Genomic DNA, 27,900 nt, shown 5'->3' with positions numbered 1-27,900 from the left:
CTTCAGTCAAATGTTCTGACTCCCTAACTTTCATGGCTATCAGTTTCCTTTTTTCCTCTTTATCTTCAGTAATAAATTCTTTATAATACGCTTGTCTTGTACTTAAGTCAGAATATAAATTCATTACCTGTATTCCTTCGAATCTCGTTTGAAAGCTCCGTCAATATTTACCGTGCACTTCCCGTGTCCTCAACAACGGCAAAACTACACGTCTATCCTCATTCATAAGGCTTACTTCCCCGCACAATAGGTCGATTTTTGCGTCCCTCTGGCGTAAAAATTCCATCCCCAGGATGCAAGCAACACCTAATCCCTTAACTACTAGGAACGAGCTTTTCATTGCTTCATTTCCTACCGTAAACTCGACTTGCACCTGGTGCTTTATGATATGAGATTGTGCACCTATTGCACCTGTAACACGACAATTCTTCACTGGCAATACTGGTATTCTATTATTTTGACTCAAGTACTTGTAAAAATTTGCGCTCATGACATTGGTTGACGCACCGGTATCGACTATTATGTGTATTGGTGCTCCATACATATCTGCTTGCAATATAGCCTGCACAACACTTTTGTCGGTTCGGTTACATTTCTGCGGTATGTCTACAAGTTCCTTTTCTATTTTTGTTCCTTCATTGTATCTCAGCATACAAAGTTCATGGCTGTCATCTGTGAATGTGCCCTCACTACACCATCCTGCAGCCAACAACGGAGAGCGTATTGTGGCTGTCTTTAGTTTAACGGATGAGCATTAGTGGATTGACAGTTGTCTGTCACTTCCACTAACCTCACATTGTGGTTCTGGTTGTTGTTGTTGCTACTGTTGGGTTGGCCACCCTGCCTCCCCGATGGTGTATTTTGATATTGTGTATGGCTCTGGTTTTGCGGTGGTCGGTTGTAACTTCCTGATATGTTCTGTGATGGACCTGGGTTGGCGTTCCATTGTGGCGCTGTGTTTTGTTGCCACTGTGGTGTCGGTTCATTACAACCACGCCACTGGTTTCGGTTGTTCCGCCATTGCGGATTGCCGTTACCATTATATCCATTACTCATGCGTCCATCATGATGTCTCTTTCGATTTTGACGATTATAACCGTTGCCGTTATAACCATTGCCATTGTTTGTGCCTCGATTCTGTTGCCGGTGCTCTTGCCTATTCCCGTTACCATTTGGTACTAAGTTACTACCGTTACTGTGGCTGTCATTGTAATCGGCTTTTTGTTGATTACAGCCCGCATGGTTCCACTTGTTTTCGGTTTTCATATCTTCGATCAATAAGTCAACAGAATCCACTATTTCCATGAATTGTTCTATATCGTATTCCGGCACATTGATGAAATATCTTTTAATTTCACTGGGCAACTTCATTTTTATTAATCTGATTATGTCACGATCGGACATTGGCTCGTCCCAGTACCTGGTTTTGTTTATATACTTTTCGAAATATTTGCGTAACGTTCCCATCTTGGGATTGTACATTTCTGGACTGTACAACTCCTTTCGTAGTCTTTCTTGGACGCTATCGGACCAGAATTTTTGCAAGAATGCACCTTCAAACTGTTGCATCGTTAGACATTTTTCGGACACATCGGTGGCCCACAGTGCCGCGTCACCTTGACTAAAGGAGACCACGAACTGTATTCTTTGTCTTTCCGTCCATGTCCTGGGAAACACATTCTTAAAGCTCTTAAAAAATACAACAGGGTGGACATTTCGTTTTTCGCTATTGAAGGGTTGGAATGTCCTGTGTTTTATTACATTGTCCTCTTTTTTGCACGTCTGATTGCTACATTCTGGGACATTCATCACTTCGTGATGTGCGCTGCATGGTATCGCATGTTGTTCGTGCTCATAATTCGCATTAGGTTGCGGTTGCGCACTCGCACCCTGCCTACCGTCAGCGTTATTACAGTAATCAGTACGCGGAGTCGGATTCATGATCTGTCCGCCACTGTTTACATTGCTTTCCAACGCAGACAGTCTCCGCGCGACCTCCTGTTGCCAATTTGGCAACTCCGCTGTCACACGGGATTTGATCTGTGTTAATTCGGCATGTAGTGCAGCAGCGCTAGCGTCAATATTTACACTCGCGGCCGCAGTCGCTTGTTCTACAGCTGTTTTTACGTCGCTTTCAATCTTTGCAGATATCTCGCGATCCTTTACTTCTAGCCATTCATTTAATTCTTTTTCTACTTTTTGAGCTTGCACTTCCAAATATGCGTCAATACTTTTCCGTGCATCTATCTCCACATTATCTACGCGGTTGGTTAAAGTCTGGACATTGTCTTCTAGCCTAGCCTGCGATATCTTTAATTTTTGCATCTCGCCGGCTAAGCTTTGCACAAGATCGGGTATTTCTTTGTACGCGTCCCGCATCTCGCTAGTTCGCTTTGGATCCTATCTAGTTTTGCTTCATTGCGCTGCTCTTGCTCACGTAGCATCTGAGCCAGTTTCTGATCTCTTTCCCTATCTCTTTCTTCTAACCTGCGCAGAAATTCTGCAAATGGGTCTGCAATCGGTGAGCATACTGGTGCCCCGCTTAATCTAGCACTCGATTGGCCCCCCTGCCCAGGCAGTGGAGTTGTTACTCTATTCCCATTCTGCTGTGGAGCGTCATTCACCGTCCACAGATCCTCGCCCCCCGCTCCGGAAATTATGTTATCCGAGGCGGTGGCTGGGAATTCGTTTACGTATTGCAAATGATCCTCACTTTCCATATTAACAGAATTTTGTTCTTCTGGTACGGATGTTTTAGGTTGTCCTATCTTACCCATAATAAATTCACTTTAAGCCACTGACAAATCTTTAACACTGACACACACACGAATAATTATCCCCTCCAAAAATAAACATATAAATAAACAAAACGAATAATTATCCCCTCCAAAAATAAACATATAAATACACAAAACACCGAAGGTATCTCATGTGCACATGGGTTCGATATTCCGCACAGAGCTACACAGGATGCTTGCACAATAGGCCTTACCTTATTTATTTTTCTTTCTCGCAATCCTTTTTCTTTTCTACACTTTTTCCTCTCCAGATCTCCTCAGGGTGTGGTTTTGTTGTTGTACATGTAAAAGAATTCATACAAGCATTAATATCTTACAACAATGACACACATACATAATTACATTCAGTACAACAGAATCATATTAATCGGGCCCCACGTTGGGCGCCAATCTCGCGTCCGTCGGCCGTCGTAATTTAATGTATATATTATTATTGTTATTATTATTTTTTTTATTGTTGCCGACTTACGTAGTGGGCCTTAATAAAAATGATATTTAAGTTCAACAATGTAATAAACTTTTCATATTACTTTCCTCGGCTAGTCAGTTCACTTTAAAGCAAGAAATCTTTAGTTATTAATTAAAATTGCGGCCCACACACGCGCGAGAGTATTTTTCTTACCTCCGTTGACCATTGTATTGTAGTCGGAGTCCTGGCTCTGGCTCTCAGCTATGGTACTGAAAATAAGAATCTTAAAGCTAAGTATTTCTGCAACTTCGTGCGGCTGTGGAGAAAAATTGATATTATGCTAATAGCGGGCGAGTTTTCAGCTTCCGTTAAATTTTCATAAGTTAATATCGCCACGTAATGGCGTCGTTGGCTGCATCGGCCGCTGCGATTGTTGAGCTGTAAATTACTTGAATGCAGGTTAATTCAAGGAAGGCGGACATGAAATCGGGATCACCTCTTACAAATTAAAAGTGCACAATAATATTAAATCAGTATATTATATGCTTAACTCATACAAATATGCTTACATTCGTCAGCACACGCAAGATGTCCCTCTAGACACATTCAAGACAAAAGAGGAAGTGAAGACGACTAAAAAATTAACAAAAGAGTGTATCTTGTCACCTCTTTAGATCATTTTGTCATAAATTATTTCTTTGCATTTGAAACTTGGACAGAGAAATTATTATTTTACGGCTACATGAAAAAAAACTCTTACAAATTATGAATGTCTTCTTTATAAATAATTTAAAGTCTTTTCGTAATATGGCACTGGGGACGCTATAACTGTGAAGATGGATAAGGTTTCAGTGATGAAACGTGTCTATATCAGAATGTGTATTTGGACCCCTCCAAGCTCCACATTATCTATTCCACTATCAGTTTTTGAAACCAAACATCAGTGATCCCAAGTTCCCTTATATGAATACAGATAGTTTCATCTAATTGGTGCAAGGCTGCGATCCATATAAAGTAATTAGATAAACCCCCCCACATTTATCACAGCTGCACCTGCGGCTGATATTCCTTATGGTACAGAATCTCAGAACAAGAAGATTACCAACCTAATAAAGACGTCGCAAATGGAATGCACACTGCAGAGTTCGTGAGACTCACACCTAAAATGTACACGTACTATACAAGTGCAGGTGTCACCTTAAGGCAGACTAAGGATGTGCATCATGTGACCTCAAAGGCTCTCACGACCAAGGATTATAAGAAATGTCTGCTTGCAGTGTTGGTGGTGTTCTGCATATGATTCACAAAGTAGTCTTTAAATTGCGACGGAGTGTGGCACTGCAGCTAAAAGTCTTACTGTCACCCCATGATAACAAACGATTCATCTGTGCAGACTGAGTGTATGGTTGTGTATTCCTTTGTATATATATATATATATATATATATATATATATATATATATATATATATATATATATGTGTGTGTGTGTGTGTGTGTGTGTGTGAGAGAGAGAGAGAGAGAGAGAGAGAGAGAGAGAGAGAGAGAGAGAGAGTCAGTGTGTATGCGCGATTGATTTTACATTATGTGTGCATGTACTCATAAATTTTAAATATAGTGTGTACTACACATACTATGTGTGCATGTATACATGCATGCGTATGTGGTTTTTCTTTATTTGCAGCTGCTAGTTCACCAGTTACCCATGCATTATAATATTATATACAGAATGTAACTGTATACAGAGAAGAAAGTTCTGTTCTCTAATAATACAATGGAAAATGTAGTATCTGTAGATTCTTTATTAGTTTTAGCATAAATGTAGTGTATCTCCATACCTGTTAGTACTATTTTTACAAATATGAACGTAGCTATCGGTGAAGTATAAAAAATTATTGTAACAAAAGAGGTACTATTTCAGTGTTGTATCTCTCTATATAAGACATAGAGAAAAGAGTATAAGTATACAAAATGTAAGAAGTATAAGAGTATTAGTATAGAAAATATAAGTAGTGTAAGAGTACAAGTATAAGAGTATAAGTATAAAAAGTAGTATATAAGAGTATTAGTATAGAAAATATAAGTAGTGTAAGAGTACAGGTATAAGAGTATAAGTATAAAAAGTAGTATATAAGAGTATAAGTAAAGAAAAATTATAAGTATAGAGAAAAGAAATTGCTGAAAATTATTGCTCTGTATATCTTACACATAAAAATGGATGTTGGTATATCTGTTTGAAATTAACGAACTTAGACACGATCTGGCCAATCACCATGAAGGTTGGTACATACATGTATTTTTGATGGTTTTAATGGTATCTATTTTACTGTAACTAGCTGGTTGATGGCGCTGGAGCATATCGACTTCCATACTGTTCAACTGACCAGAAGAATCAGAACGACACCTCAGTCCTCTGTAATAACACATGGTGATTGTGGCTATGATTAGTAACTGATGATTGAATTTGAAATGGAATGCTATTTTCATTTTGTTTCCTGTACCCTGACATGAATAACTATGACGTTCCATTCTTCTGTTTACAGTCATGAATTGAAGATCTTTAAAAGAAAGTTTTTCCAAACATCGCCAAAAACTTCAGGAATCACAATTGGTTATGTGAGCCTGCTATTTGAAGTCCAAAGAATGATAACGCAAGCGAATCAAAAATAATATCCAGTTGAAAATTCCTGGTATGGTTACGAAACACGAATCCATCAACACTGTTACAGAAGAGGATCAAGCTGTTAACTACCCAGTATAATTTCTCAATTCATTGGAGCCTTCTGAAATGCCACCACACACATTGATGTGGAAAGTTGTCTCAGCAACACTGATTCTTTGGAACCTCAACACGCCACAGTTGTGGAATGGGACCAGACTCTCGGTGCGACAATGATTAACTGCAGATGTAAGGGAGAAGATGCGCTGAATCCGCACATTCTAGTGATTCCCTTTGATTTGACCTTCACATTCAAACGCCGTTTGATTACAGTTTTGTTGTGGGTCGCACTTTCACGATGACAATCAACAAAATTCAAGCACAGTGACTGCGTGTTGCCAGATTACACTTACAAAATCCATGTTTTCCTCATGGCGAACTGTATGTTGCTTGTTCCAGGCTAGAAACTCCAAAAACTCTGCACATGTGTACATCTGATAAAAAACCAAAAATATTCCTTATCCACTCGAGTTATGCCAGATATTAGCATTATTTTAAATTGTTTTACGATGGTTCAGTTGCACAGCAAATGGAATAGTCAAACATATTGTTCATTTACATGATATATTAATAAAAAATTATTGCAGTTCATCAATAATTTACACTAATAAAAACAATGGACTTTTATCAGTATGAGCTAACCTTCATTTTTCCTTGTTTTTCTACAACGAATTATAGATTCTAAATAAATATACACAGACAGGGCAATGTCTGCCAGGTTTCACTAGTATTTGTATATAAGGCATCTTTTAAAGTAGAAACAAAAGACTGTTGCATATTATTGATCAAAAGATTTTTTATTGTTAAGAAAGAATTGTTATCACTGTTATTATTTTCAAAAGAAGCCGATCAATAAAATTGATTAGATTCATACAATTTCTTAAAAAGGAAGAATTGATATATAACAAACTGCAAGCTTTTAAAACCGTAACATCAGTCATCTAATTACTTACAGTGTGAAGATGAACATGTCTTTTTCTGCTAGAATGGGCGCATTTACACATTAGGCAGATACACCTGCATTTTACAAACAATTTATCAAAATTAATTGTGGTCCTTTCACGACAGAGCTAGAACAGAGCTCGAAAGCAGTGACTCTCTTCTCAGCAGTTGGCTGAGATTGTGATGACATTGCTCAGAGCAGTACACCTGCCCCCCTCAACCACCCCCGCCCCTCATCGGTTGACTGAGAGCATCACAATGTCAGTGAACCGGGGACGGAAAAGCAGGCCAGCGCCCTTAAATATAACAAGTAGTGTTGTCTGAGTGGCAGAAAAATGTGCTGACATTAGAACAATCCTTGGAATGCCGACACCGAAAAGTGCTGGTATCAATGGCTTTTGGGCACGAACTCTCAGAAGCATGTGTTCATTTGATATGCAAAGTGGTGTCCCTCGCACTGTGAACAGCAGCATCATGATGATGATAAGTAAAAGACTCAATTTCAAACTGTTGTCACAGACTGGAATGCGTGCTGTAGCCTAATGTACGTTCTTAGAGATATGTCTTCTATCGACCAAATGTAGTGCTCCTAACCCAGACTGCACAACAATTAATAGCTGTCAATTTTCACTATCGCTGCAGCACACTCACATACTCTTATATACCCTTCCCCAGCTATTTGCCACGTACACAACCCATGTGAGAGATACTGTGAGGTGAAAGGGACAGCGATATTCACATATACAGATGGCGATAGTATCGCAGACACACGGTATAAAAGGGCAATACATTAGCGGAGCTGTCATTTGTAGTCAGGTGATCCATGTGCAAATGTTTCCGACGTGATTATATTCGCACGATGCAAATTACCGGACTTGGAGCTAGACGTATGGTACATCCCATTTCGGAAATCGTTAGGGAATGCAATATTCCGAGATGCACTATTTCAAGAATTTTCCTAGGATACCAAATCTGAGGCATTACCTCTCACTACGGACAACGCAGTGACAGACAGGCCTTCACTTAACGACTGAGAGCAGCGGTGTTTGCAGAGAGCCATAATGTCTAACAGATAAGCAACACTGCGTGAAATAAGAGCAGAAATTAATGCGGGACGTACGACCAGTGTATTGGAACAGTGCGGCGAAATCTGGCGTTAAAGATGTCCGACATCATATTAGGTGGTATTCCATTACTTTTCTTACCTCAGTTTACATCATACCCTATCACTCTTCTGTCAATTAAGTGTTTTTCCACTGATCCTCAGATCAAGGATGGTGTTTTCTGCGCAACTCTACACCATTTAGAGCATATTCACCTGCAATTAGTGATTTCAGGACATCTGCCACAAAAATGAATTCCTGTCGCCTATCGTCGGATTTTTGGATTACCTTAGATTATTTTGTTGCAAAAATGCATGTTGAGGAAATCCTAAAGGTTGTAGAATAGGCCCCAAAATAGGGATATACATTACATGTTTGGAATTAAAAGAGATATTTTAATGTACTTTCCACACATCTCAAATGAAATGGTCCCTATCGAAGTGAAATAAGTCAAAAGTATTAAATACATTTTCGTTTAGAAAGGTAGTAACGAACTTGTCGCAAAGCAGGTAAATGTAAAATGTGGTGAGGCAGTTCTGATAAATCAGTTTATGATACCCATTTACACTGATCATATTTTTGCACTGAAGATGTACAGAAGTTAGATTTTATGTACACACTAATTAAATTTATTATCAAGTTGTAACTTGAAGGAGTTAACAGTATCTAACACTTCTATCTGCTCATTTTGTTTGAGGCGCATACTGCAGGGGAATCCTCTTACAAGTTTTGAGTTCTATACAGTGGGGTTTCTTTTTCAGTTTAGTGACAAAGAAGTAACTAGGGATCTTTATCAATATCCATCTAAATTTTGTTAACTGATATTTTTAATATTAATCTTGCTTTGCGATTTATTGCAATTTTGGTATCATATGAAAACAAACAAACTTGCTATTTGGTAATGTTACTAATGAAAGGTTATTCACAAACATAAAGCATTTGGCCTATGATGAAACATTGCAGGACGCTGCATGCAATTATTTCCCAGTTGGATGATGCCTTACTGGTTAATACAGGACTTTTTCCTACTGAAACTTTTGTTTCCTATTAGACAGATACAATTTAACCCATTTTGCAGCAATTTTTGTTACAACATTATATCGTAATTTTATTAAAAGGATATTGTGGATTACACAGTGAAATACCTATGACAGGTCACAAAATGTACCACTATATTGTAATTTACTGTCTAATGAATTAAGTACATTCTCGATGCATTAGTAAATAGCCTTCTCTATAACTAAGGCCTTTAGGTTTCTTTTGTCTGCACCTGTGGTGTAACATGGACCACTGCAAAAGTTGACCTGGACATCTGATGATTCTGTCAAAAAATACGTCTATAATTTTGATAAAAATTTCTCCCATTAGCCTGATAGATACAGCAGACATTATCGCCTTGTGAGGAAAAATAAAAAAGAAAGGGCAAGGTCGCAGTCTGCAAGAGGTTTAATTAGCTTAGATATTAAAGTATTTTATACAACAAAGCAGTACAACACTCAGAAGGATTTTAATCAACCTGATGGAGGTTGTTCACAGATGGTGCTTATCTATATAAGATTAATGTCATTCCCCAAGATATTTTTATAATATCCCATACAATCTAATTTTAGTCATACAGAACATGTAAGCAAAATATAATTTTGACCTGTAAGCAAAATACAGGGTGAGTCAAAAAGGACTTTACAACTTTGGAATAATGTAGAAATTTATTGTGATAACTTATAGAATCGGTATAGCAGTCATTTTGTAGCAGACAATGTCAGTTTTGGTTTATATGGTGCATAAATACCTCGTTCCGCCACCAGGAGCGCCAGTGTAGTGCACACTTAAAATGGCTACTTTCAGTGGTGCAGAGTGTGTTCGCCATGTGTTTTGGTTTCATGAAATCCATGAAGATGAGTGAAATGGGACGGTTTACTATCAGGAAGACGGTGCACTACCTCATTTCATCACGGAAGTTCGATGTTTCCTCGATAATCGCTTTCCAGGTCGGTGGATTGGCCGTAAAGGGACAATCGCATTGTCACCTCGCTCCCCAGACTTGACACAACTGGATTTCTTTCTCTGGCGTTTCATTAAAGACTGTGTGTATGTTCCTCCGCTATCAAACAATTTATCCGACCTGAAAAAACGAATCTACACTGCCGTTGCATAAGCTACATGCGATTTGCTGCTACGAGTTTGGTAAGAAATTGATTAGGTACCGGTGTGAAGTTTGCCACATCACAAATTGTACTCACATCGAACCAAAATGACACTTAACACTGTTATGTGAAACTTGAGGTTGTTCACTACAGAATGACACATCCACCGATTTTGTAAGTAATGTCAATAAAATTTTATGTCACTTAAATTTGTACTCGTTTTTGACTTACCCTGTATAATCGTTGACGGCAGACTTTTTTTAGGACATAAGCAAAGATGTCAGTTGCCAACGTGGCGGATATTATACCGTTTTTGTGCAAAATATAAGTGTTTACGACACATCCATAAATGCGCAAATTGCGAGAACAAGAAGCTGAGTATAAGGAAAGTACACCTAAAAAACGATATATCGCAAATATACAACTCGTGAAGTGCAGTAGCTAAACAAAGTTGTTATTTTGCACAGAGCAGCTGCACCATCCAGTTTGCTGTCGATGTTGTAACTATGTACGGTCTAAAGACTCAAACATGCAGTATGCTAACTGATGATGGGTGGATGTCCGAACCGCTTATTACCTTAGGCAAAAACAAATAGCAAAGTGAGTGGTAGGTTGCTCTATTGATTAAAATAATATAATCCACAGCTGCAGAACTCAACAGCAAAGAAATAGATAAATTTGTATTTTTTTATTTAAACAATGTTCGTTAACAAACTTTTATAAAAGATGGATGATAAAGAAGTTGTTTTTGCAATGAAGACGATTTTTGTCTATGATACAATCCTAGAATTTTTATCTGTCACTTGACACTTCTTTCATCTCTGGGAAATTAGGAATCCACATTCAACTTCAGATCCCCAAATAACTGGCTGGATAATTCAGTACAAAGGTCAGAGGAAGGCAATGGCGTATCACCTCCAACAGGACCATGCTTACTACACTGATGAGCCACAACATTATGATAACTGCCCACCACGAGCTTGGATGCCTTCCAGTGATGTTCCGGGCATGTGACGCAGTAAGCATGAAAGTAAGCGGAAGAGAGACGAATGGGTAGTCATTATAGCGAAGATACGGGAGCAAATGTGGAGATCCACTCATATAAGCAGTTCTGACAAAGGGCACATTGTTGTGGCGCTGCAGCTGGAAACGAGAATCTTAGAAACGGCGAAGCTGGCCGCCTATAGGCGTACTACTGTCGTCATTGAAGGATGGTGAAATAACGAGTAGGCTGTATGGCACTGGACGACCAGTCTCATCACAAAACGTAGAGGTCGGAAGATCCCCCACTGTACGAGGTTTGTCCGGAAAATACGTATAAAAGTTGAATAATAACTTTATTTTACAATTATTCAGGTATCACAATATGGTCTCCTTCAAAGTACTCTCCCTGAGACGCGATACACTTCTGCCAACGCCGTTTCCACTGTTGATGACATTGCTGAAAGTCTTCAGTTGTGATGTTGTTCAGTTGCCGTGTCGTTTCCGCCTTGATGGCTTCCACATTTCCCAAGTTCCCAAGTGCCGCCCCCGAAGCACCATTTTGCATTTCGGGAACATGAAGAAGTCACACGGGGCTAAATCGGGTGAATAAGGCGGGTGGTCTGTAACGGTGATTGAGCTTCGGGCCAAAAACTCGCGCACAACGTGCGACGTGTGAGCGCGCGCATTGTCGTGATGAAGGATCCAGCTGCCCACTTTTGCTAATTCCGGTCGAACTCGGACCACACGAGCTCTGTGAGGTGTCAGAACATCAACGTAAAAATTTCTGTTCGCTCTCTGGCCGGGAGGGACAAATTCCTTATGAACAATGCCCCTAGAATCAAAGAAAACAATCAACATTGTCTTCACATTGGACCTTGATTTTCGCAACTTTTTTGTTCGCGGTTCTCCTGCTAGTTTTCATTCCTTGCTTTGAGATTTGAGCTCCACATCGAATTCGTAAAATCAGGACTCGTCTCCAGTGATGACTCTATTGAGAAAGTCCTCTCGTTCCTCTGCTTCCAACCAATCCTCACAGCACTCAACCCTCTTTGCTTTCTGTTCTGGCGTCAAGAGCTTCGGTACGATTTTCGCACACAATTTCTTCATTTCAAGTTTTTGTGTCAGGATTTCGTGAACGATTGTTTTGGGAATTCACAGCTCGTCAGCAATCATTCTGACTGTTAATCTACGGTCTTTAAGAACACATGCCCGAATTTGTTCAACATTTGAATCGGAACTTGATGTCGACGGGCGTCCTGGCCGAGGGTCATCGTTCACTTCGTCTCGGCCATCCCGGAATCTTTTTAACCACTTGTTCACGGTTGGTTCCTTCAGCGAATTGTCTCCGTAAACCTCTTTCAAACACTCAAAAATCTCACGGCCATTCTTGCCTAGCTTTGCAAGAAACTTGACGTTGACGCGCTGTTCCTCAATCAGAGAGAGCTCCATGCCGACGGCAGGTGAAGAAGGGTACCTATCAACAGGCTGCCGCACACTCCCACCTTCACGCAGAGTGTTCTGATTCTAACTGAGCGTTGATGGGATTGATTACAGCAGTAGTCCCACCTGGCGGTGACTGCAACACGTAAAATAAAGACATTATTCAACATTTATACGTATTTTCCGAACAAACCTCGTATAATCCGGCTTAGGCAGCGATTTGTGGCATATCTGACGACATAGGACAACGCTGGTGCAGACACAAGTGTTTCAGAGCACACCGTTCAGAGGCCATTGTTGAACATGGACCTATACATCACACGACTCCTACATGTTCCTTTGTTGACTCAACGACATCGTTATTTATGATTGTAGTGGGCACAGCATTGCTGAATTTTTACTGTGGATCGGTGGGAACGTGCCGCCTGTCTTGTTACACCAGTTCGATGGTTAGGTCCTTAGACGCCGTCATCCGGGTGAATGGCTGCACGAAACACGCACCACGCCACAGATGCAGGCCAGTGAGCGCAGAATTATGAGTTGGGCTTCCATGGTATCTGTGGAGGTAATCGAAGGCATCGTGACAGCAGTGCCCTACGTAAACATTATTGCAAACCACCTGCTTGGCTTCATGCTTGAAGTCTCCCCCCCCCCCCCATGACATCTTCCAGCAGGATAACTGTCCGTGTTGCAAGGTGAGTATCATGCTCCAGTGGATAAAGGAGCATTATAGTGACCTCATATTGATGTCTTGGACAGAAAATGTGCCTGATTTGTACCCACTGGAAAACACATCAGACGCCAGCTGCATGCCTGTAAACCACCATCTCGTGATTTGCGGGAATAGCTTGTGTATAGGCATCTGGTGCCACTTGTTTCTGGAATCCTGGCAAGGGCTTGTAGAGTCCCTACCAAACAGAATCTCGGATGTCCTGTGTTTGAAAAATGAAACAACGCACTATTAAAAAGGTGGTCATAATGATTTGACTCATCAGTGTAAAGCACTGTGTTCAAAACAACCTTCAGACTGATAATTGCTTTATTTTACTTATGTACGAGGGCAGTTCAATAAGTAATGCAACACATTTTTTTTTCTCAGCCAATTTTGGTTGAAAAAACCGTAAATTTCTTGTGGAATATTTTCAAACATTCCCGCTTCGTCTCGTATAGTTTCATTGACTTCCGACAGGTGGCAGCGCTGTACGGAGCTGATAAAATGGCGTCTGTAACGGATGTGCGTTGCAAACAACGGGCAGTGATCGAGTTTCTTTTGGCGGAAAACCAGGGCATCTCAGATATTCATAGGCGCTTGCAGAATGTCTACGGTGATCTGGCAGTGGACAAAAGCACGGTGAGTCGTTGGGCAAAGCGTGTGTCATCATCGCCGCAAGGTCAAGCAAGACTGTCTGATCTCCCGCGTGCGGGCCAGCCGTGCACAGCTGTGACTCCTGCAATGGCGGAGCGTGCGAACACACTCGTTCGAGATGATCGACGGATCACCATCAAACAACTCAGTGCTCAACTTGACATCTCTGTTGGTAGTGCTGTCACAATTGTTCACCAGTTGGAATATTCAAAGGTTTGTTCCCGCTGGGTCCCTCGTTGTCTAACCGAACACCATAAAGAGCAAAGGAGAACCATCTGTGCGGAACTGCTTGCTCGTCATGTGGCTGAGGGTGACAATTTCTTGTCAAAGATTGTTACAGGCGATGAAACACGGGTTCATCACTTCGAACCTGAAACAAAACGGCAATCAATGGAGTGGCGCCACACCCACTCCCCTACCAAGAAAAAGTTTAAAGCCATACCCTCAGCCGGTAAAGTCATGGTTACAGTCTTCTGGGACGCTGAAGGGGCTATTCTGTTCGATGTCCTTCCCCATGGTCAAACGATCAACTCTGAAGTGTATTGTGGTACTCTTCAGAAATTGAAGAAACGACTTCAGCGTGTTCGTAGGCGCAAAAATCTGAACGAACTTCTCCTTCTTCATGACAACGCAAGACCTCACACAAGTCTTCGCACCCGAGAGGAGCTCACAAAACTTCAGTGGACTGTTCTTCCTCATGCACCCTACAGCCCCTATCTCGCACCGTCGGATTTCCATATGTTTGGCCCAATGAAGGACGCAATCCGTGGGATGAAGAAGTTATTGATGCAGTACGATGTTGGCTCCGACATCAACCAGTGGAATGGTACCGTGCAGGCATACAGGCCCTCATTTCAAGGTGGCGTAAGGCCGTAGCATTGAATGGAGATCACGTTGAAAAATAGTGTTGTGTAGCTAAAAGATTGGGGAATAACCTGGTGTATTTCAATGCTGAATAAAAAACCCCTGTTTCAGAAAAAAATTGTGTTGCATTACTTATTGAACTGCCCTCGTAATTAGAAATAATAACACGAGCGCTTTTCATAAAGATTACGATTAGATGTGTTAGCGTATATTTCACGAATTTTATAACTAAATGACATAAATATACGTACTAAATGGAAGGAAACGAAAAAAGTAATGACCAAAATGAGACTGTCCAGCAATTACCAGTGTCAAGCGCTATCGATTTTTTGTTTCTTTTACACACATCAAAAACAGTTTTGCCTCACCCCTGAAGGTAGACGTTGACGGCGGATATTGTATCACAGACACAGTCCCTTAGACTGTTCAAAGATGTCACTAAAACCACCCTCAGATATAAACAACCATGCATGAGCAGCGCCTATTAGACGGAGGGGGGCCGACAGCTCCAGTCATTCCACCAGGAAGGAGGTACACGGCTCGTGTCATCTGTAGTTCAACCATGCCTAGACGGTCAATACCACGGTTCTATCGCGTCCGTATTGTTACTCTATGCCAGGAAGGGCTCTCAACAAGGGAAGAGTCCAGGCATCTAGGAGTGAACCAAAGCGATGTTGTTCAGACATGGAGGAGATACAAAGATACAGGAACTGTCGATGACATGACCCGCTCAGGCCGCCCAAGAACTGCTACTGCAGTGGATGACCTACGGATTATGGCTCGGAGGAACCCTGACAGCTACACCACCATGTTGAATAATCCTTTCCGTGCAGCCACAGGACGTCGTGTTACGACTCAAACTGTGCGCAATAGGCTGCATGACGCGCACCTTCACTCCCGACGTCCATGGCGAGGTCCGTCTTTGCAACCACGACACCATGCAGCGCAGTATAGATGGAACCAACAACAGGCCGATTGGACCGCTCAGGATTGGCATCACGTTCACTTCACCGATGAGTGTCTCATAGGCCTTCAACCAGACAATCGTCGGAGACGTGTTTGGAGGCAACCCGGTCAGGCTGAACGCTTCCATTTAGTACACTGTCCAGCGAGTGCAGCAAGGTGGAGGTTCCGCCGGCCGCGGTGGCCATGCGGTTCTAGACACTTCAGTCCGAAGCCGCGCTGCTGCTACGGTCGCAGATTCGAATCCTGCCTCGGTCATGGCTGTGTGTGATGTCCTTAGGTTAGTGATGACCACAACAGTTGAGACCCATAGTGCTCAGAGCCATTTGAACCAATTTGTGGAGGTTTCCTGCTGTTTTGGAGTGGCATTATGTGGGCCTGACGTACGCCGCTGGTGGTCATAGAAGGCGCCGTAGCGGCTGTAAGATACGTGAACGACATCCTACGACCAGTAGCGCAACCATATCGGCAGCATATTGGCGAGGCATTCGTCTTCGTGGATAACAAGTCGCGCTCCCATCGTGCACATCTTGTGAATGACTTCCTTCAGGATAACGACATCGCTCTACTAGCATTTTCTCCAGACACAAACCCCAATTGAACATGACTGGTATAAATTGAAGAGGGCCGCTCGAGATTAGCCGAGCGGTCTTGGGCGCTGCAAAAAAAAAAAAAAAATGGTTCAAATGGCTCTGAGCACTATAAGACTTAACTGCTGAGGTCATCAGTCCCCTAGAACTTAGAACTACTTAAACCTAACTAACCTAAGGACATCACACACACCCATGCCCGAGGCATAGGGCGCTGCAGTCATGGACTGTGCGGCTGGTCCCGGCGGAGGTTCGAGTCCTCCCTCGGGCATGGGTGTGTGTGTTTGTCTTTAGGATAATTTAGGTTAAGTAGTGTGTAAGCTTAGGGACTGACGACCTTAGCAGTTAAGTCCAATAAGATTTCACACACAGTTGAACAGTTGAACAGATTGAAGAGGGATGTTTATCGATGACGTGACCCACCAACTACTGTGAGGGATCTGAGCCGAATCGCCGTTGAGGAGGGGGACAATCTGGACCAACAGCGCCTTGATGAACTTGTGATACAGGCATGCACCAATGCAAGAGGGCGTGCTACTGGGTATTAGATGTGCCAGTGTGTATAGTAATCTGGAATACCACCTCTGAAGGTCTCGCTGTATGATGATACAACATGCAGTGTGCGGTTTTTCATCAGCAATAAAAATGGCGGAAATGATGTTTATGTTGATTTCTATTCCATTTTGCTGTACAGGTTCCGGAACTCTCGGAACCGAGGTAATGCAGAACGCTTTTGGTGTGTGTATATATTCTACACTTCACATAAATGCTCGCAGAACATGCACCTTTATTTAAAAAATTGATTTCAGTGGGAGCCACACCCAGGCCCGCCAGGTGGGATGCGGACACTTTATCTCAGAGCCACGCTGCTTGTCGGAAAATGTCCTTGTTTTGGCCCAGTAAGGATGGTCGAGAAACTTCAAAGTTAATTTCCGCGAGTATTTATGAGAGTTGCACCTAAAGGGTGATGGGAGAGATTCTTTGAGTTCCAAGCTTCAAGCACTAGAAATATAGAAAGTTACCAAAATGCGATTGCTGGGTGGCCTCGTTGTAAGTGCATGAAAAGCAAACGCCTTCCGAGGTGTGGGGTTGATCTGTTATTCTGCGCAACGGATTAATCTGAGATGTACCCTTTACCCTGTGGCTCCTGCAAGATGCAATTTCCACCCCCACACTACTACAGAAGTCAGACAGACGCTCCTAACGTTCTAAAGAGAAATACTTGTAAAACTTTCAGCAATAAATATCTTCTGGAGTCGTCTGCTGTAAGGAAATGACACAAAAATTCACAAAATTTCTTACGTAACTAGTGGGATACTTGGGTACTGGAGTAGTGCTAGTTAGTGTAAGAAAAACATGAAACTAACGAAATTTATTATTTATTTTGCAAAAATTCTGAGAAATCAAAAAATTGGTTCTGAGCACTATGGGACTTAACTTCTTTGGTCATCAGTCCCCTAGAACTTAGAACTATTTAAACCTAACTAACCTACGGACATCACACACATTCATGCCCGAGGCAGGATTCGAACCTGCGACCGTAGCGGTCGCGCGGTTTCAGACTGTAGCGCCTAGAACCACTCGGCCACTCCGGCCTGCTCTGAGAAATCACAATGGCACTTTTACTTATGAACTGAACAAGTTATATCCTGGTTCTTTTCGGGATGTGAAGTTACCTCTCAAGGATAGGATTCGCTAATGAAATTTCTATACAAAGCTTAAGATGGTTGTTGACTTGGCAGAATGGCTGAGAGGCATGCATACTCAACTTGAATAATTATCCTTTAAAATGTTGCTAGGTACGGTCGAGGCTGCCACATGTGAAATGCAGTGAAGTGTACTGTTGGTACTGTTGTGGAGCAAATATGGGGCTCGCAATAGCTGTAGTGCACAATACCGTAAGCTGCAATGACTGCTGTCTGCACCGCTCGCTGCTGACAAATAAGATAACTCTCGTTCTATCTGGATTGACCTTCGCCAATCAAACTCTCCCTATGCCTCGATGAAGTCAAGGATTCCTATTCGCCCCTAGTCTAACTATTGGCATGGTACACCAGTCAGATAACCAGTCCACTGCGATGCCACTCAAAATTCAAAAATGCTTCAAATGGCTCTGAGCACTATGGGACTTAACATCTATGGTCATCAGTCCCCTAGAACTTAGAACTACTTAAACCTAACTAACCTAAGGACAGCACACAACACCCAGCCATCACGAGGCAGAGAAAATCCCTGACCCCGCCAGGAATCGAACCCGAGAACCCGGGCATGGGAAGCGAGAACGCTACCGAATGACCACGAGACGCGGGCCACACAAAATTCGCTCGCAGGCGTTTAACTATAACTCTGTCCGTTCACACCGTACAATAAGTGTGTCGGCCAACACAGTGAACAACACTTAATCGCAAGCACTGCGATTCGCTCTCGACAGAAGTGTTCTCCCAGTGAAGTACTGAGGAGAGACTTGTTCCTCGCTCCAAGAGCGACAACGGAATGGCGCCTCTCCACGCCAGACGTGAAGGGGTATATCTTTCGGTCTCTTCCATTATTCCTTCAGCTCAAGGCGTCAGAAATATCGTCTGCCAATCAGCATTGCTCTTCTAAAACGGGAGAATGACGTTTCGTTTAAGGTGACCAATCCGGAAACCTATAGCATTGGCGTTTGCTGTCTCCCTGTGAAAATCTCTGAAACTGCGTGCTATGTGTAAAGAATGCATAGGCTGGCCACTCCCACACAATGTAGCGGAATTTGCTTTTAAGCTGAACACAGGGTTGTTCCCCCCTTTCACTCGTGCCCACGCTGTCCACTACACGGGCGGTCACTGGCCGACATAGGCTGGGTCGTCCTCTGAAGGGACTGGCGTCCCATTGTGCGGTTTATCTCCCAAACTAAAAGCTCCTGTGACCGTCGTGTCAGGAATGTATGTGTGTACGCCAGCCTTGAGTATTTCAACCACGGTGCACTTACTTGTTAATTGCATATCGTTTACATTAATTCATACAACACTGACTTTACCTTATCGAGTTTGGGTTCGAATGAAGCGTCTTGATGTGCGGAATATGATTGTGAGGGCAGAATATGTAAGCAATGAAGGTCAGGAGACCACAACGTCTTACAGCCTGACTGACATTCACAGGAAGAACTCTAAGGAAAAACAAAATGAATAGCTCAAAAAAAACTCTCTTTTGACTGATGCTTGAGTATTTGTCGTTAGTGCAGGACTTACCAGGTAGGACTGATGGTGCAGAGAGAGAGAGAGAGAGAGAGAGAGAAAGAGAGAGAGAGATCGTTCAAAGAAGAGTGTACAATTACCGGACATATTTAGCCATTTCAGATGGGACATACTTGACGCATGTATTGTGACCAATCATTACTTTAGTGCAATGTATTAAGAACCTACTTACCTCTGATCCTGCACCCAGTGCAGACAGAAGAAGGAAAAGACCTTTCGGAATGGACCTAACCTCCAGACGTCGGTTTCTTCAATACGCGGCGTGCCAATGTCCAGCTGACGGAAGCGCAGACGTGGTCCGGAGAACCTGTCTGCAGCCTTGGCTACCATGGCGGGGTTGATGTCTACAGCGAGGACGCTGACTCCTGGCGGCAGTCGCGGCAGTAGCTCGTGTGTCGTGACGTCACCAGCGCCGCAGCCAACGCCCAGCACAGTGCCTTGCTCGCACCGCCACTCCAGGGCCGGCCACAGCTCCTCCAGCACCTTGTTCACGAATTGCTGCTGGGGGCTGCTCGATTTGGCGTACAGTTCTGCGTCGTTCATTTGCCTGTAACGTCATTCTCATTATTGTTACTGTCGTTATGAGCTGATGAGCATATACATGCCAGGCGGACAATAAAAAAGTAAGGAAGGGCAAGTGAGGTTTCGATGTCTTGGTGCTCGCACGGTCGGTACGGGCTGGACTCAGTCTCTGACAGGTCAAAAATGAAAATCGGGACAACAAAGTGGCTCATCTAGAATGCGTGTCGAGTTGCATGAGAGCTACGTCACTTCGTTTGGCGTGGACAAGAAGATATAAAGGGGCACAGACGATCCAGTCTAAAAATCTAAGCGCGCTACTTCGACTGCCAAATACAGGATGTTTCAGAAATTATGGTCAATAATTTATATGTGAAAATCACAGGCCAAAAGCAGCTAAAGAGCTTCAATAAACATGGGTCCACAAATCAACCGCTGTCGGGATAAAACACGTTTTCTGTTGCGGTTCATCAGTGTCTAGGAACACGTGGCATCTGTAAACTTGAAAGTAGGTGTTCGAAATATTGTCTATGCGTCTGCAAGTAACATTGAACTCGCCTTTGAAATTAGTTGGTAATCCTCTCAGTCAGTCCTGGGGAATCCAGAGACCTTGGAGGCCACGGCATAGGGTCTCCTCTACCTACGCAATGTTGATCATACATCCAAGTTAGAAGCTGGCGCACTAGTAAATGAAAAAATGCTGGAGCACCGTCATGCATGAACCACACGTTCAGATGTTGGTTCAGTGGGACATCATCATTTACATTTGGAAGCAGAAACCTCACGTACTGCTGTCCGGTTAGTCCCTGTGTTTGGAAGTGTGGTCCAGTTGTGAGGTCTCCGAGCAGTCCTGCCCAGACATCCAACGAATAACCTTGCTGATGTCGTGATAAGTGGGCTGCACTAGGATTGACATCAGCCCAAATATGACAGTTGTGGTAGTTAAAAATACCATCACAGGTAAATCCAGCCTCATCCGTTAATGCTGCTTACAAACAGGAAATTCAGGATACACTGTTGTTGCACCCATTGGCAGTTCTCTCAAGGAGGGAAGTCTGCATTGTCGAGGGCTTGCACTGGCTGGAGGTGATATGGATAGAGTACTTGCCGATGTAAAATCCGCCACACACTGCTATGACTCAGGACACGCTCTTGGGTAGCAATACTCCTTGCTGAAGTACTCGGACGTTCGTGTACAATGCTTAACACCCTTTCCTCAACATTGGGTGCTACGGATCTGGGTCGACGTTCTCGTATATGGTGTGCGAAACTCCTGGTTTCTCTAATGCGCTGATATAACCGGCTGAATGTACGCCTTTCCGCCTGCCTGAGGAGAGGAAAAGCTTCTTCATACAATTGTGAAGCCTCAAGGGCACTGCCATTCGCTTTACCATACATGAAGTGCGCGTCAGCGTACTCTACATTGCTGTAACCTCTGTCCATGGTACCTTCACGTTCGTAACTGATTGTGAGGGCGATACGGCACAGTGCACGAAGAGGGAAAGAGAGTTAGATGCGCATGCGCAAACGAGCAGATAGTCGATCCAAATGTAAATACCGCGGTATCCAGGAGCGCTTCCAGTTGGTTCCCAATTCGAATTAATGCGATACCTCGGCAACTGTTGATTTGCGGACCCATGTTCAGTAGAGCTTTCTAGCTACTTTTGGCCTGTACTTTCCGAGAGTGAATTATTGACCACCACTTCCTAAGAGAGAGTCTCCATTCCTTCCAAGCTAATTATGTAAGTGTAGACCAGATATGGCTCAAATTCAAAGGTACAGTATCAACAACAATAGATAGATTCACACCGCATAACTTAAGAAGAGACGGGACTGAAACACCATGATACACAAAACACGTCAGAACACTATTGCAGAAGCAACGAAAAAAGCATGCCAAATTCAGAAGAACGCAAAATCTCCAAGACTGGCTAAGTTTCACGGAAGCTAAAAATTTTGTGCGGACATCAATGCGAGATGCTTTTAATAGTTTCCACAATGAAACATTGTCTCAAAATATGGTAGAAAACCCAAAGAGATTATGGTCGCATGTGAAATACACCACTGGCAAAAAACAGTGAATACCGTCACTGGGCGATAGCGATGGAAATGTTACCGATGATGGTGCCACTAAAGCGGAGTTACTAAATACAGTTTTCCCTAATTCCTTCACGAAACAAGACGAAGTAAATATTCCAGAATTCGAAACTAGAACAGCTGTTAGCTTGAGCGACATAAAAGTAGATATCTTAGGTGTTGCGAAACAACTCAAATCACTTAAGAAAGGCAAGTCTTCCGGTCCAGATGGTATACCAATCAGGTTCCTTTCAGAGAATGTAGACACAATAGCGCCTTTCTTAGCAATCATATACAAATGCTCACTTGACGAAACGTCTGTTCCTAAAGACGAAAGTAGCACAGGTCACACCAATATTCAAGAAAGGAAATAGGAGTAACCCATTGAATTACAGACCCATATCACTGACCTCAATTTGCAGTAGGATTTTGGAGCATATACTGTACTCGAACATTATGAATCACATTGAAGAAAATGACTTATTTATACATAACCAACACGGATTCAGAAAATATCGTTCTTGTGCAATACATCTAGCTCTTTATTCCCATTGAGTGCTGTCTACAAGGGATCTCAGATCGATTCCATATTCCTAGATTTCCAGAAGGCTTTCGACACCGTTCCTCACAAGCGACTCTTAATCTAATTGCGTGCATATGGAGTATCGTCTCAGTTGTGTGACTGGATTCGTGATTTCCTCTCAGATAGGTCACAGTTCGTAGTGATAGACGGCAAATCATCGAGAAGAACAGAAGTGATATCTGGCGTTCCACAAGGTAGTGTCATAGGCCCTCTGTTGTTCCTGATTTACATAAATGATCTAGGTGATAATCTGAGCAGCCCCCTTAGATTGTTTGCAGATGACGCTGTAATATACCGTCTAGTAAAATAATCAGACGATCAATTCCAATTACAAAATGATCTACAGAGAGTTTCTGTATGGTGCGAAAAGTGGCAATTGGCACTAAAGAAAGAAAAATGCGAGGTCATCTACATGGGTACTAAAAGAAATCCGATAAATTTCGGTTATACGATAAATCGCACAAATCTAAGGGCTGTCAGCTCGACTAAATACCTAGGAATTACAATTACAAGCAACTTAAATTGGAAAGCCCACACAGATAATATTGTAGAGAAGGCGAAACAAAGACTGCGCTTTGTTGGCAAAATACATAGAAGATGCGGCGAACCCACTAAAGAGACAGCCTACATTACATTTGTCCGTCCTCTGTTGGAATATTGCTGCGCCGTGTGGGATCCTCACCATGTACGATTGACGGAGGACATCGATAAAGTGCAAAGAAGGTCAGCTCGTTTCGTGCTATCGTGCGTTGGGGGTGAGAGTGTCACTGATACGATACGCGAGTTGGGGTGGCAGTCACTGAAACAAAGGAGGTTTTCTTTGCGGCGAGATCTACTTAAGAAATTTCAATCACCAACTTTCTCTTCCGAATGCGAAAATATTTTGTTGACCCCCACTTACGTAGGGAGAAATGATCATCATAATAAAATAAGAGAAAGCAGAAGTCGAACGGAAAGATTTAGGTGTTCCTTTTTCCCACGCGCCATTCGAGAGTGGAATAGTAGAGAAGTAATATGGAAATGGTTCGATGAACCCTCTGCCAGGCACTTAAGTGTGAATTACAGAGTAACCATGTAGATGTAGAGGTAGACTTCTGAAGCACCCTATATGCACAAGTTGGTCAGAAAGAGTCTGAAAAGGTTGTAAGGGTGTTGCAGATTAGTTTGTGCCGAGAAATAACTGTTAAGAAAAAATTTCGGTATATTGTTCCAGTTCCGTTTTAGTTATCATTTAAGTTATCTAATCAGGTCGTTGAACGTACAAACTCAAGCAGCCTTCCAGACACGGTACCGCCAAACGTGTTCTTCGTTTGGTTTCCTAAAACGAGACAGGAGAGCGATACGAAAAGTGGACACGGGACGGTAGAAAGGATCGAGGCCAAGCCAAAGACAGACTGGGCGGTCTCATGCGCTATCATCTACGCTGTGAGAACAACGGGTATTAATGGTATCTAGTCGACCTTTTGAATTTACACTGCAATGTCCTGATTAGCTAACTTCAATGCTAATTAACTCGGAAACTGCGCAACTACAGAAATTTTTTTCTTACAATTATTTCTCAGTACAACGTACATTGCAACATCATTACAAGTTTTTCAGACTGTTTCTGAGCACGCTGTACATCAACTCAGTTTTGTTTGCCTTTCCCGCTGTTAGTAATTTCTCGATCTGTCTGACAAAACAGACCGTCGCCCACGGTGAGATTCTGGTTACCACAGAGTTCTTGTCGTACATCTAGTCACTTCGTTACGATGGAATAGCTTTGTGAGACCTCATCCATTGTTCTCTTGCGTGAAGACAAGTGTTACCACTAAATACAGGCAGAGACTTTCTTCCAATTGTGCTTGCATGGATATGACATGTTATGCACAAACGGAAGACGTGTCTCTCGGTCTCATCTTGTGTCCATCTCGTCGAACAGACTCTGCTTTTTTTATGATTCGGCAAATTTATTTTATTTTAACTTTTTAGCTATGTGGCCCTGCTATCGCCTACGTCGTCAATACATCTTAAGGGAGGATATCGGAGTGCGTCTTCTGTCTAAATCGTGTAAATCTATCAGTCAAAACATAATCAGGGGCGAATACCCAGCTGTAGGTTGCGTATCTACGGCTTCCAGAAGCAATAAAATTTTGATTTTCAGTGTTTCATATAACTATTGACCAAATTTAAAAATTGAAAACGCTGTCATAGGCTACTCACTTATATTAAATGATTAACTCAGTAAGTCAAGCATTAAAGCCATGTCGTCGGTTAAGACCTTTAGCATCGGCCGTTACGTTGTAATTTGTTACTTCTTTACCATTATCTCTTTTGCAATACATTTTTCAGACAGTATCTGGGTATAGTACTGACGTACATCCACAACTACGTCCTTTTAAGACAAATAGTTCAGAAGATGTGACGTCATAAACATTCAGATGCTTGAAACAAGTGTTTTATACATGAACGTTCGATTCTTTAAAGAATCAGGCGGTGGGCCGTTAACTGGTTTTATACTGTATTTTATCCTATTCTAACTGTGCATTCGTGTGTGTTTGTGCGTTGTGGGGGGAGGGGGGGTTAGGTGAGCATGTGTGTGTATGTTGTACTTTATGATGCCCCGTAATATGCCTAAACTATCGTGTAAAACCTCATAAAAGCCATTACTCAGGTTCTCCAGTCTACCATACGAATGGTCGTCAATTCGATCTGGATCTGGCACGTGTCTCAGTCTTATAGACTAGCGCAGGGCTTAATTTCGGCCAGAACGAACGTTAACGGCGTTCCGGCACCTCCCAGGTACAAGTCGGCATCTCAGATTTAAAACAGTAAAGGTGGATTAAATCACAACGTAACTTTTACAGGGCTGCGCAAAATAGGCTTTAGGAAGTGTCTGAAGACGTTCGCACTACGGTGTGGATGTGCTTCACTCTGCACGAACCAGCACAATTTCCTGCGGGCGACGTTGAGAGATTGTATCGTTCCCCTGGACAACTTAGCATTCACTGGACACATTGTGGAACGGCCCTATTATTGTCCTAATCTCAACCCTTGTGACTATTTTGTTATGGTGTTATCTGTAGGACAAAGTCTTCAAAGGTACTCCTTCGACACTCTTGGATCTTCGTAGTGCTACTTCCAGAGATGATGAGGGGGGGGGGGGGGGGCGAGAGAGAGAGAGAGAGAGAGAGAGAGAGAGAGAGAAATGAAATGAAATGATCGTATGGCATTGTTGGCCAGGAGGCCCCATCCGGGGAAGTTCGCCCGCCGAGTGGAAGTCTTAAGCCCGGTCCACACGCAACGATCTGTCTGCGCAGACATCGGCGCAGATGTCTGTACATGCAAAAGATCGCTGCAAACGTGGTGTGTTCACACGACACAAACCCCAATCAAGTATTCGCCCGCCACCTGTCGGTGTAGAAAAGAAATATCAGTGGCAAGCGACTATGTTCCCCGTAAACGTCAAAAATTTAATTCACTTATTTTGAAATATAGAAATGGAGGAAGTTCTGTTGTGGTCTGTGTTCGCAACTTGTGTTGCAAGAAACATTCAGGCCAACCGCTGGAAACAGAGAAAGCGGTGAAAATGGGGTAGACAGTGGCTGCTAAAGCGAAAGCAGTTTTCTCACGTAAATTTGCTGCGAGAGTTGCAGGCGAACCTAAACATGGACAAGTATACTCATATTTCTTTTTATAACAGCAGTTAATTTTCTATTATGTTTGAACACAAATGTATTCTTTTGAATAAACTTTTGATAAACGTATGTGAAATATATTGTTTTACATTATCTCGTGTTCCATTTCCTCGCACATTGACACTCCAATTTCATCTTCAGTTGTACTCCTGCTCGGTCTTGGCGTTTCTTGATCACTAAGAAAGCCAAGCAGATCAAAATACCATAACGTTGGCTGGTATACTTGATCTACTCCTACACCAGTTCTTCTAGATTTCTGAACTTTGGATAACTCTTCTCGGTAAACAGTTCGCAACGAATTTATTTCTTTTATTACTGTTTCTCTGTTTGCCGAGGTGTCAACTGCCCGCAATTTTTCAATTAGAGGATTGTATGCTGCTGTCTTTTTGTCTCGGTCACTACATTCTTTACTTTTAATCTTCCACAAACATGGGTGGTTTCTATATATTTCAATGAATTCACTTACAAACTCTCGAGAACACTGACGAGTATCAGCCATTTTAATGCCCTGTGCGCACAAATACAAACACTAGACTGAGCAAACAGCTGTTTCGCGCCAGATTTGCGGCGATCTCCTGTCCACACGCTCCAACTTGTCTACGCAGATGTGGTTTGAACCCACAGATTTGAGAGGTTTCGCTCAAACCTCCAACTCCAACTTCCAGGTTTGCACACACCTCAGGTTGGTGCAAATCTTCTGTCCACACGCAACGATCTGTCTGAGCAGATGTGATGTGCGCAGACATTTGCGCAGACAGATCGTTGCGTGTGGACGGGCCTTTACTTCAGTCGACACCACACTGAGCGACTTGCGCGCCGGTTATAAGGATGAAATTGAGGACAACAAAACACCCGGTCCACGAGCGGAGGACTTGGGCTACTTGCACGCCGGGGACAAGGATGAAATTGAGGACAACACAACACCCACTTCACGAGCGGAGGAAATCTCCAACCCGGCCCGGAACTGAATCCGGGCCCGCAGCAGTTGAAATTATGTTCTCAGTAGTTGAAATGATGTTCTCCAGAAAATCAACATGGAATTCTGTTCTAGGCTCTCTAGACACTCATTTCTTCAGAAGGAAAGAACTTTGAAAACCTTCTTTATTAAATTTCAGATTCTCTGCTGGAGCATAAACACGGTAACACGGCTCTATCACCCCATGCTACATCGCAGTAGACAAAAACTATAACGCTTGTTTCGTGCCACACCAGCGAAAGAACAAGGGAGCGATTTAACACTGCTACGGAGACAGACGCAGCAACTGTTGTCTGCATTAAATCTTATGGTATTATTGTTGTGATTATAAAAAAAAGTTTTAAAAACCTGAATTTCATATCAGTATTTTGTAACAACATGATTTCTCATAGTAAGTTTTATCGCAGGTTTTCAAAAATCAAAACATGATTTTTATGGCGGGGGGGGGGGGGGGGGGGTTATTGATTGAAGAGGTGCATTCCGACACCTAAAATTGTAGAAGTTAAGCACTGTCGC

The 27,900-nt window shown here is 42.7% G+C and overlaps 1 protein-coding gene across 1 annotated transcript in view; it reads right to left on the bottom strand.

Annotated features, from left to right (window-relative positions):
• Window positions 1-27,900, bottom strand: part of LOC126482047 (juvenile hormone acid O-methyltransferase-like) — a 79,434-nt gene that overhangs the window by 14,340 nt on the left and 37,194 nt on the right. The window contains exon 4 of the mRNA XM_050106021.1: window positions 19,726-20,100. Within this exon, the coding sequence (XP_049961978.1) occupies window positions 19,726-20,100 (375 nt within the window). The remainder of the gene's footprint in view (window positions 1-19,725; window positions 20,101-27,900) is intronic.

Source organism: Schistocerca serialis, chromosome 5, assembly GCF_023864345.2.
Source record: "Schistocerca serialis cubense isolate TAMUIC-IGC-003099 chromosome 5, iqSchSeri2.2, whole genome shotgun sequence".
Taxonomy (NCBI): Eukaryota; Metazoa; Arthropoda; class Insecta; order Orthoptera; family Acrididae; genus Schistocerca; species Schistocerca serialis.
The sequence above is the reverse complement of the archived record's forward strand: the minus strand, read 5'-3'. Positions and strand labels throughout refer to the sequence as shown.